Genomic DNA, 12030 nt, shown 5'->3' with positions numbered 1-12030 from the left:
ACTCCATTAATTCCAACAACTTCTTCTCCTTGTTATCCTTTAAAGGTATTGGCAATTAAATCAGTCTGCCTGTTTTCATGTAAGGAGTGTTAATAGACTGACTGTTTTTTCAATTATTTTTGTGCAGAATGGAGAAACTCGGCTGTCCCCCAACAATTCGTGTTCTCTAGAAACATGTCTCAATAATGAAATCATCACACATCCTATTAAATGTCCTCAACCACCACTTACATGTGTGAATGGCCTCCCTTCAAAGTCAGTTCCTGATGGATCCTGCTGTTTCAAACAAGAATGCCAATGTGAGTGTTTCTAAAGTCAAAATAAAAATGGTTATTGCTAATAATCATGAACACCCATAGAGAAGAAATACTCTTTTCTGATTGGCTAGTAGAATGACTATTAATTATGTACAATGGGACACCTATGAAGCAGATCTGGTAAAATCAAAATATATATAATAATTACATCATCAACGCAACAATGGAATCAACTGTGAACAACCTAACTGCCGACAGTCACTAAATTGAACAAGTCAGCTTCTTTTTACAAATACATATTGTGGCAACTCCGCCTTGTCGATTAACATCATACAGTATATACTTCGGCGGCCATTATCCCTTACATATACCTAAAATGGTTCATACAAGCTCTTATATTATTCTCATATAACCAAAACCAGTGACTGACATACTGTAATTCATATTTCCTATCTCTTTAGGTTTCTGCTACGGCTACGGGGATCCTCATTATGTGACATTTGATGGAACATATTATGGTTTCCAAGGAAATTGCTCTTATGTATTGGTTAAAGAGATCAAACCAATATACAACTTCAGCATCATCATTGACAATGTGTATTGTGATGCACCAGATGGTCTTTCATGTCCTAAATCACTGACTATTCACTACAAATCATTTGAAATTTCTATGAGTCAAAATGTCTCTCATGGAGTAGTCACAAACTTGGTAAGGAAATATTTTCCTCCTCATTCCCAAATCTTCATTATTTTAAATGATTTTAAAAGCATATCTGTTGAAAACTATTATATGCTTTTCATGATTTAAACATTTATTTCCTTTTTGTAATAGATTTACGTTGATCATAAGCGCATCTTCCCAGTTTACGACAACGGTGACTTTAAAGTCACAGACACTGGCATTGAAGCTTTTGTGGTAATACCTGCTATCGGTGCAACAATAATGTTCGCTGGGATGGATTTCAGTGTTGACCTCCCTTGGAGTAAATTCCATGGCAACACTGAGGGACAGTGCGGTAAAAACTATTTTCAATTTTCATTTAGAGAACTGGCACTGATACATTTATCCATCCATTGAAGACATTTCTTTCAGTCTTTTTTTCATCTAAATGAGAGTTCAAACAATATTTTATTTTCACTCCATGGTTAAGCATGGTTATTGTGTCATTTTGTCAAATGCAGCACAATTACTCTCTGATAATATTCAAATATGTTCTCTTATTTGTCACAGGAACATGTGACAACAATAGGACGGATGATTGCCTCTTGCCCAATGGAAAAATTGATCCATCTTGCCCAGATATGGCCCACCATTGGAGGGTTAATGACTGCCCAGTACCCCCAACCCCACCCCCATCTCCCAAATGTCCACCGGAAACTTCAGCCATCTGTGAAATCATTGCAAGCGAGTAAGAAAGTGACAAATAAGATGACACATGTTGTTTGGAAAATTTTGTATTTTTTACTGTAATCTGTAATCAGTTGGACTAAATCTGAAATGTGCTGTTGTTGATTATGACATATCTTCTGCCAAGGGTCTTTGCACAGTGCCATGAAGTCATCGCCTATGAAGTATTTATTGAGGGATGCGAGTTTGACATATGTTATACAAAGGACATCACTATTGGTTGTGCCAGCCTTAAGTCTTATGCTCAACTGTGTGCTTCGAATGGCATTTGCATTGACTGGAGAGCTGCCACAAATGGCGTGTGTGGTGAGATTTGTAGAATTGTATTTTCTCATCTCACATCTGAAATTATACCTTATTATACATACCTTATTATACCTTTTAATATTTTATTATGTGTCTTATTTACACAGATTTCAATTGCGATGCACCCCTGGTCTATCAGGCTTGTGGTCCAGAAGTTCCACCAACTTGTGATAGAAGGTACAGTATACTGAACTAATGTGGCTAGAGTGTGTTTAAAATCTTTAGGAAAATGGGAAAAATAAGAAATCATCTCATTTGATATTTTTTTCCCCAAATAGTTACAATTACAGATTCATTGAAGAAAAAAATGAATTCAATGCTATGACATCATTGTCAGTGGAAGGATGCTTTTGTCCAAATGGAACTACTTTGTTGAGCTCTGATATTCAGAAATGTGTCAATCCCTGTGGTAAGAAAATTATACAAAATACAAAAAAAACGTGGTTTTATTTCATGACATGAACCATGACATGTTGTATGTACCAAAGAAATGATCAGGGACCAATCTGTGTGGAAGATGTTATTTCTAAATGAACATTTTCTGTTTTTTTTTTTTCTAGTGCCATTTTGCCGACTAGCAAATGGAGTGGTGAAAGAGGTAAATACAATTAATTCTTAATGGCTTGTTAACTGTTAGTTACATCGTTCTCGCTTTAGATTGTGGGGCTGCAGAATTTACTACAAGTAGCTAAGAAATGTCTTTTTTCACCATTAAAGGGATATTCCGCCATTTTTGGAAATACGCTAATTTTCCACCTCCCCTCGAGCAAAACAATCGATATTTACCTTGTTCCCATTCATCCAGCCATTCTGTGAGTCTGGCGATACAACTTTTAGCTTCAGCCTAGCATAGATCATTGAATCGGATTAGACCATTAGCTTCTCGCCTGCTAGCTTCATGTTTAAAAGTGACTAAGATTTCTGGTAATTTTCCCATTTAAAACGTGTCTCCTCTCAAGTTAGAAAGTGCAATAAGACCAACTGAAAATGAAACCTGCCGTTTTTCTAGGCTGATTTGACATGGAACTACACTCTCATCTGGCGTAATAATCAAGGCAACTTGCAAACGTACCATAGGCGCAGTGATATCGTACGCAGCATCTGAAAATAGTCCCCATAGACAACAAGCAGTAGTAGTGCCAGTAGTTTGCAAGTTGCCTTGATTATTACACCAGATGAGAGTGTAGTTTCATGTCAAATCAGCCTAGAAAAACGCCAGGTTTCATTTTCAGTTGGTCTTATTGCACTTTCTAACTTGAGAGGGGACACGTTTTAAATGGGAAAATTACCAGAAATCTTAGTCACTTTTAAACATGAAGCTAGCAGGCGAAAAGCTAATGGTCTAATCCGATTCAATGATCTATGCTAGGCTGAAGCTAAAAGTTGTCTCGCCAGACTCACAGAATGGCTGGATGAACGGGAACAAGGTAAATATCGATTGTTTTGCTCGAGGGGAGGTGGAAAATGAGCGTATTTCCAAAAATGGCGGAATATCCCTTTAACAAGCTGCTTGTTAACACTTACAAGCTGCACGTAAACTGTTAACAAATATGCTTGTAAGTAACTTAAAAGGCTGCTTATTAACACTTACAAGCTGTATGTTAACAGTTTGTTAATGTTATTAAAGGATAACAACAGTTAACTAACTGTTAGTAAATCATTGTTAACTGCTTCTTATTATGCACTGTTAATAGCTAATAAGCACATGTTATTCTAAAGCGTTACTGTTACCGAAAAGAGTGTGAGTGACAGTTTAGGAAGTATGTATATGGTCAGTAGTAAAATCTGAAAACGGCATGAAATGTCTGAATGGTATGGCCACAAAAGACCAATGCTCTGCTAATTGTGGTTAGAGTTTTGAAAATGTGACAAATGATTGGACGCTTGTTAGCGACTGGAAAAACTGTAAATGTCTGTCCAACATTTAATTGATTAATTATTAATTTAGTCTACATTTTGTATTACCTGTCTGTGTTCTGACATGTTCTTTATTGTTATATAAGGTTGGCTCAACTTGGATCGACGGCTGTAAGAAATGCACATGTGATGAAGAACATGGAGAGTCTATTGGAAGAGTCTATTGCGATCCTTTGCCATGCCCAACTGAGCAGCCAGTCATCTGTGATCAGCCTGGCCAGATTAAAGTGACTGAAACAGCAGGATGCTGTGAAATAGGCAAATGTGGTAAGTAACCACTGACAGATGAGAAACACTGCTAGTCCCTACAGAGCCATATGTTTTTATAGATTCAAGTTAAAAACTAAGTTCACTTTCTTGACAGTGACAGTAAACCTAGACAACAAACAGTACACATCTAAACACAAAGAGGATAATTTTAAAATGCTTGTGGTTTTGTCGTTATAGCATGTAATGTCACCACATGTCCAACCCGCTCCTGTCCAGTTGGCTATATTCAAGAGACTGAAATGGGGGCGTGTTGCCCTAAGTGTGGTAAGCATTTACCTAGTGCAAAATATCTGGTCTACAAGTGTTGCTCCTCTATGGCAAAAGTTAACTGCAAAATGTGTTTGTGTTTTTGGTTAACTTTGCAGTTCCTAAACCTGTTTGTGTATTCAACAACACGGAATACTCGGTAAGACATGAAATCTTATTTCTGTGCGGTTATGGCTAGCATTTAGCAGCACTTCCTAACATAACTTCCTACAAATTCCTACAAATCTGAACGATTTTTATATTCATTTTTGTTTCCTGTCCTATTGCAGCCAGGCAGCAGTGTGCCTATGAGACAGTGTGAAACCTGTGTGTGTAGTAACAAACTGGAAACTGATGGCTTACTTCACAGGGTTGAATGTGAGCCTATTACATGTAACACTTCCTGTCCACCGGTAAGAGGCTTCCTATATTGTCAAATAAGCAACAATGAAGTTGTAGAAATTTACACACACACACACACACACACACACACACACACGCACACACGCACACACACACACACACACACACACACAGAAAATGAGAGAGATAGCAAAATAGCTTTGACCTGAGCTGCATTTTCAAAATCATTTTGGTGTCATGCTGAGTATGTCGTGATGTCTTCTTTTCCTAAGTGCTTCGAGCTACAGGACGCCACAGAGGGACAATGCTGTAGAAAGTGTGTGCAGATCGGTTGTCCGGTTGGGTATTCGGGAAACCTCACACAATGTATTCCTGTGAGTTAATAACCAAAATATTATGTGTTATTGCAGCCTGCCAATATCAAAGCTGTGTATGTACAGTAATGCGTTATGGTGTGAGGACCCTTCATTGGGCCGAGTTTGGAGCATTATTTTGTGACTGAGAAAGACAATGATGTGAAAGCAAAGGAAGAAAATAATGTTTTCTCTTTGTAATAAGAAAATTCCTTTTTTATATGTTTTGAATGCAACTAGTTTTTGTATAATTCAATGCTCAAGTCTTCTCAAGTGCACCCACTCACAAACAAATCTAAACACTATTAAATGGACTTTGCTGTTTTTGACAGGTCAATGGTATCTGGAGTCCACCTGGGAATAAGTGTGATAAGTATGAGTGTGTGAAGATCGGGAGCAGCTTCATCACTATGGAGGCCAGGACTCTCTGTCCTTCCTACAACCCCAGTGACTGCATTCCTGTAAGTGTGGAACAACTAAATGGCAGTAGGATATTTGACCATGTTTGGGCCATCCGCCATAGAGAAATTAAGTAGTTAAATGTAATCAGTGTGTAGACTTAAGTAAATAATATTGTTACAAGATGGGAAAACATAAACTAGGCTATGGTATTTAGTTTGTACGCCATCATCACACTGCCAGTCATTGTGGTCTGATGATCATAGGGTATTAGAATCACCTAAAACCACTACAGATTGTCCAGAACGCTGACGCCTGTCTGGTTTTCAATCCACTGACTTCTCTTAGCCACCTTCATCAAATTCATTACATTACATTACATTTAGTAGACACTTTTGTCCAAAGTGACTTCCATATGTCAACTATATTACAAGGGATTACATTGTCCCCAGAGCAACTTGGGGTTAAGCTGCTCCGGGCCACAATGGTGGAAGCCGGGAATTTTACCGACAACTTCCAGACTACTGCATGCTAGCCCAGCTCCTTAACCACTACACTACCACCACCCAATTTCAAGACCCTAATGATTACATTACATACAAAGTGATTACTGGATCTGCACCCACTGAGTTAAGTACTGTCATAAAGGCTATTGTTACCCCTCGCCAACTGCACTCCTATTTCCATCTGTGGCCCCTCGATGGTGGAATGATCCGCCAAGCTCCGTCAGAGTAGGGGCCTCCCTCTCTATCTTTAAAAAAAAACCACTTCCACTTCCCTCTCTTCTCTTCTGTATCTCCTCTTTTACTTCTTCCCCTCCTCCATACTTAAACTAATACCTAATATGTACTGTAGGTACTCCTATCTTCTAGTGCTAGTATTAACAGATACTGTGGCAAACTCATAGCTACTGTATATGCTTCTCTGCATTGTAGATAAATGTTATTCTAACACTAGCTGTAACCCTGTAGTTTAAAAGTTTAAATGTTAAAATGCTTCACTGTTAATAGCTTAAATGTTATTCTATTGCATCTCTGCAGCTTAAATCGTAATAATGAATAATTAAATCATAATAATGAATAATAGCCTATTATATTCCATTGCTGTAAGTCACGTTGGACAAATGCATCCTAAAATGTAAAAAATGTAAATGTATGTATTGATCTTATTTTTTATCTTCTGTACTTGTGTGATCTGTACAGGGCACAGAGGTCATGGCACCTGATGGTTGCTGCCATTTGTGTGGTGAGTTGTTTTGTTAATATTTTATTTCAGTCATCATTTTGTATTGATTTGTATTGATTTGTATTGAGATCAGTAATTGGAAATAGACAAATCCACTGGGAAGTGTTGAACATTTCTTTGGCTTGTTTTCTATAGTGAGAAAATGCAACCGGACAACAGAATCTACACACCTGCAGCATAATGGCTGCACATCCTCCCAGAAGGTTGAATTGACGACTTGTCAAGGTCTTTGTCCAACATACTCCTGGTAAGTAGCAGATCAGCAGACCACAGCTGTAATTGCCAACGCCACAGTGAAAAGAACTGAATTGAACACTTTCCCTTTGCTAATTTTCAGGTTTTCCCAGAGTACAAGCATGTTTCAGCGCTCCTGCTCCTGTTGCCAGGAGGTTAGCACCAGCAAAAGAGAGGTGGAGATGGTCTGCCCTGATGGCTCAAAGTTCAATTATTCATATGACTACATTGAGCAGTGTGGCTGTCTTCAGTCAACATGCACCACCATGGAAAAAACACTGACTAAAAAGCTTAGAAGAAGACGTTAATGAGTTAGCGCATCTTTGCACCTCTTACTACAAATCACCTTATCTATTTATGTCACAAACGTAGTGTAATCAGCAGTTCCAAAATTGTATTTTAATAAACATTAGTATGCATCCATGATCATGTCTTGACGTTATTATTCATCATAAGTCCTGCTCCATTTGATCATTTTGCATGTAACAGTCATGATGAATTTATTTGTACTCACTTGTAATGCACTGATAAAAAGAAATTGCAGTTCTGTAGTACAACCACTACAGAATTACACATAACCATTGAATGCCTGACCCAGCTAAACTAGATCTGGACCCCGGGGACCAAACAAAACTTTGTGTCTCTGTGTGTATACTTGTGAGTGTGGGCGTGTTTATGCATGTGTTTGTGTACATTTTCATGTCTACTGGGGCTACATACAGGCACATGAAACTTGGTAGACATAAAAATGTACACAAACACATGCATAAACACGCCCACCTCACACGCATGAAACACATAGAGACACGATTGTGATGTATGTACCATTGGGTATGTGGATCCAGTCCACTAGTTGCTGCTGCGTCACCAATGTCATTGTGACAATATGAATGTACTGAGTTACAAGAAGCACCTTTTAGTAAAAGAGTAACTGAATAGAAGACGTGTCTCGGTGTGTCTCTAACGCAAGAAAGTTACGGTATCTAAAGTGAACCCACATACATAACAACGACAGCAGAAGGAGCCAGAAATGAACAATATAAATAATATCAATATGAAATAATAATGTAACTCCCAGTGTTGGCTGGTCACTAAGGGAAAGAGAAGATAATACTGTACCCCCATCCCAAAATGGTGATGAAAAAAACAAATAGGCACCCTAGCCCATCTCAAATGCAGCAGCATAAACCAATACAGTACAATTCAATTAAGTTTATTATTATTATCTAATTCATCAATTAATGGCTAATCAATAAATTCAAAGTTTCAAAAAGGAGGGGAAAAAACTATTCATTCAACTTGTACAGTATAATTACTAACAGCCACTCAAACATTAGTAGCTGTACAGCCAACCGCCCTTGACAAGGCGCCAGCAACCACTTTGTCTTTCCCACAAATAGGTGAGATGCGAAAGTCGAAGGGTTGTAACAGCAGACTCCAGCGCATTATTCAGAGATTGCTGTTGAACATGTGACTCAAAAATGTCAAAGGGTCATGGTCTGTGTAAACGACGATGGGGAAGCAACCAGTACCAAGATAGGGTAGGGTATGGGATTCTCTTTTTTGGCCATTTTTGCAAAATCACCTGAAAGCATATTCCTAACCCACATACATCCACTGAGTTGTAAGTGCTGAGATGAAGAAATTAAACAATAATCTGTGGAATGGGCACATCAGTGTGTGAACAGACTTGTATTAAAGATTTGAACAGACTGGGTATTAAAATGTTATTAACGAAATCTGATTTTGCATTCTTTTTCTTTCAAATTGTACACTCTGCTACAGCATGTCCTGGCTTTTTGCAATAAAAGCACAGTCAGTCGTTTTTAACTTGTACACTCAGTTTATGCTCTGCACTGACAGGCCTACGCAAAAAATAGATGAGGGAGTTAGATCCCTGTTAGCATTGGCCGCATTACCCAGATTCATTAAGAAGCTCGTAAGTGTTAGGATCTTCTTAGGAGCACTCTAAGAATATTCTAAGAATCAGCTTTCTGTTCTGTCACATAAGTGATGACGGCAATCGGCAAGACTTTTGTAACTCTTCTAAAAGAATCAAATCATCCAGTTTTGCCTGGCTATCAATCTGCAGAGAAGAGCACCATCGATCGAATAACGCTTCTTTTTCCCTGCCAAATTCAACATAAGTTTGATGCTCTGATTTTCTGATAACCCAAAACTCAGAAATAAACCTCAGGAATTAATTGATAGCGTCTTTACTGGCCAATAAAGCTGATTCTGATTCTGATTTAAAGCCAATGATGAATTTGCATTTCCAATTCAGCTTTATGTGCAGGTTTTTCTTCGAGGGGCAATACTTTTTTGCAATCTAGGCAAATACAATATGCTTTTTAACTTTAAAAGTTACTTTTCCTTACCGACACAACTCAACTTCATAAGTTCCAGCCAAATTCAACAATAAGATCGTTTGTAATTGATTAAACAAATGTAAAGTGGGTGTTTTGATGAAATCCTCCTTCGTAGCCATTTTGACAGCAGGAGAGTGTACGAAACAAAAGTTGAAAAATAAAAAAAACCCTTCAAGGTAACAAAGGCAGATATTTCTGCGACAAAGCTACTAAGTAGCGAGCCACAAAAGCAGTATAACTGCTTCAAATGCTACAAAGTAGCGAAACAAGCAGAGTGGTTACATTAAACCATGATAGCTTACAGCCTTACACTAAACGACCACTACTTAAGTGTCCATCTCTGAATTTGGTCAATATTAAAAACACCAGCGACTCACTAAATAAGGCCTCTTATTATATGGCTCTCTAGAATGTTGAAGGAGCTCCCATTCACTTTGAATGGACCTCTCAACGTTCTACCGGTCCGTTATATTTGCTATATATGGCTCTCTAGAATGTTGAGGGAGCTCCCATTCACTTTGAATGGGCCTCTCAACATTCTACCGGTCCGTTATATTTGCATAATGACCGCATAATGACCGCTCCGAAGGTATAATGTATAAGGTATAATCTGAAAATAATTCCCTTCAGTACGAAGCAAAACCCCTCCGCTGCGCATCGGGGTTCTGTCCGTCCTGTCGGGAATTATTTTCCGATAATGACCGGCGTTCTATACATTATCCCTTACTTATACCACTGCTTGGTCAAATTTCCTATTGTGATGCGCTGTTTGGAACGTGCATTATTTTTCTATATACCGCACGGCTATGAAGTAGTTCCCTACTTTTGGGCTTATTACACTTGAATATTAATTCGCCAATGTCAATGTAACGGTAAAAACAACAACGTTGTATCTAAGACAGCGGCAATATAAACGGAAGTGATAGTAGCAGTGGTATAAGCGGGATAATCAACTCCGCGCCCTGTGCGTTTATAGGAAAATAATGCACTTATCGAACGTACCACTTCGAACGTGCATTATTTTCCTACAAACGCACGGCGCGTCGTTGATTATCCCTTACATAATGACCAGAGCCATATAAATCTATATATCTTTATATGGCTCTGATAATGACCGCTCCGAAGGTATAATGACCGCTGCCAATGGCAACGGGTTCACTCCGCTAGTTGTTGGGGAAGCCACGAAACGGTAGCCAAGTCATTGCTAAAGACACATTGAGATACGTTTATTTTCTCGTTTTGGCAAGTAGCCATATAATAAGCGCGATAATGTATAGAACGGCGGTCATTGTCGGAAAATAATTCCCTTCAGTACGAAGCAAAACCCCTCCGCTGCGCGTCGGGGTTCTGTCCGTCCTGTCGGGAATTATTTTCCGATAATGACCGGCGTTCTATACATTATCCCTTACTTAGCCTACAACACGGAAGTCCAAAAACACCATAAGCTGCTTCACAAAAAGCATCTGATGGGCAAGTGTTGTCTGACTACTTTAACTACAGCGCCCTCCACAATTATTGGCACCCCTGGCTAAGATGTGTTCTTTAGCTTCTAATAAATTCATTTTTTTCCCAAATAATATAGGACCACAATGAAAAAAAGCGTAAAATCCAACCTTTAATACAAGTGCATTTATTTAGAAGGAAAAAAATCCCACATTAAGAAATAATTATTTTACATCAAATCATGTGTGCCACAATTATTGGCACCCCTGATGTTAATGCTTTGTACAACCCCCTGTTGCTAATAAAACAGCACCTAATCTTGTCTTATAATGTTTCACAAGATTAGAGAAAACAGAAAGAGGGATCTTCGACCATTCCTCTTTGCACAAAATCTCCAAATCAGCCAACGACCTGGGTTTTCTCCTCTGCACTCTCCTCTTCAACTCACCCCACAGGTTTTCAATGGGGTTGAGGTCTGGGAACAGAGATGGCCATGGTAGGAGCTTGATACGGTGTCTGGTGAACCATTTCTGTGTAGACTTGGCCATATGTTTAGGGTCATTATCTTGCTGAAAGACCCAGTGACGATCCATCTTCAGCTTTCGGGCAGAGGCCACCAGATTTTGATTTAAAATGTCCTGGTATTTCAAAGCATTCATGATGCCATGCACCGTAACAAGGTTCCCAGGCCCTTTTGAAGAGAAACAGGCCCACAGCATCACCGATCCTCCCCCATACTTCACAGTGGGCATGAGGTGCTGTTCTGCATACTCATCTTTTTGTTACGCCAGACCCACTTAGAGTGTTTGTTGCTAAAAAGCTCTAACTTTGTCTCATCTGACCAAAGCACACGGTCCCAGTTGAAGGCCCAGTACCGCTCCAGACGTTTGTGCTTATGATTTTGAGTGAGAAAGGTTTTTTTCCCTGCATGCCTCCCAAACAACTTGTTGGCATGTAGATAGCGCCTGATGGTTGTTTTGGAAACTTTGTGACCCCAAGATGCAACCATTTGATGCAATTCTGTAACAGTGAGTTTTGGAGATTTTTTTATTTCTCTTACCATCCTCCTCACGTGCGTGGTGGCAAAATAAACTTGCGTCCTCTTCCAGGCTTGTTTACCACTGTTCCAGTTGTTTTAAACTTCTTAACGATTCCTCTGACCATAGATATGGGCAGGTGTGTGAGTGGCTATTTTCTTATAGCCATTGCCTTACTTGTGA

General features: G+C 39.0%; 1 protein-coding gene across 1 annotated transcript; it reads left to right on the top strand.

Annotated features, from left to right (window-relative positions):
* The first annotated feature begins 239 nt into the window (after nucleotides 1–239).
* Nucleotides 240–7613, top strand: LOC134096200 (intestinal mucin-like protein). The gene is made up of 16 exons (XM_062549948.1): nucleotides 240–299; nucleotides 1090–1273; nucleotides 1489–1666; nucleotides 1793–1971; nucleotides 2079–2148; nucleotides 2250–2380; nucleotides 2532–2569; nucleotides 3975–4155; nucleotides 4336–4422; nucleotides 4524–4564; nucleotides 4695–4817; nucleotides 5040–5141; nucleotides 5453–5581; nucleotides 6722–6764; nucleotides 6900–7011; nucleotides 7102–7613. Exons 1-16 carry the CDS (start codon nucleotides 240–242, stop codon nucleotides 7304–7306), a joined length of 1863 nt encoding a protein of 620 aa, XP_062405932.1. The 3' UTR covers nucleotides 7307–7613.
* Nucleotides 7614–12030: the final 4417 nt, after the last annotated feature.

This window comes from Sardina pilchardus, chromosome 11, assembly GCF_963854185.1.
Source record: "Sardina pilchardus chromosome 11, fSarPil1.1, whole genome shotgun sequence".
Lineage (NCBI taxonomy): Eukaryota > Metazoa > Chordata > Actinopteri > Clupeiformes > Clupeidae > Sardina > Sardina pilchardus.
The sequence above is the reverse complement of the archived record's forward strand: the minus strand, read 5'-3'. Positions and strand labels throughout refer to the sequence as shown.

Coding starts and splice junctions, on each gene's coding strand:
- LOC134096200 (XM_062549948.1), top strand. CDS start 240: ATGGCCTCCCTTCAAAGTCAGTTCCTGATGGATCCTGCTGTTTCAAAC. Junction 4,565..4,694: donor TCAACAACACGGAATACTCG/GTAAGACATGAA, acceptor GTCCTATTGCAG/CCAGGCAGCAGTGTGCCTAT. Junction 6,765..6,899: donor TGGTTGCTGCCATTTGTGTG/GTGAGTTGTTTT, acceptor TGTTTTCTATAG/TGAGAAAATGCAACCGGACA.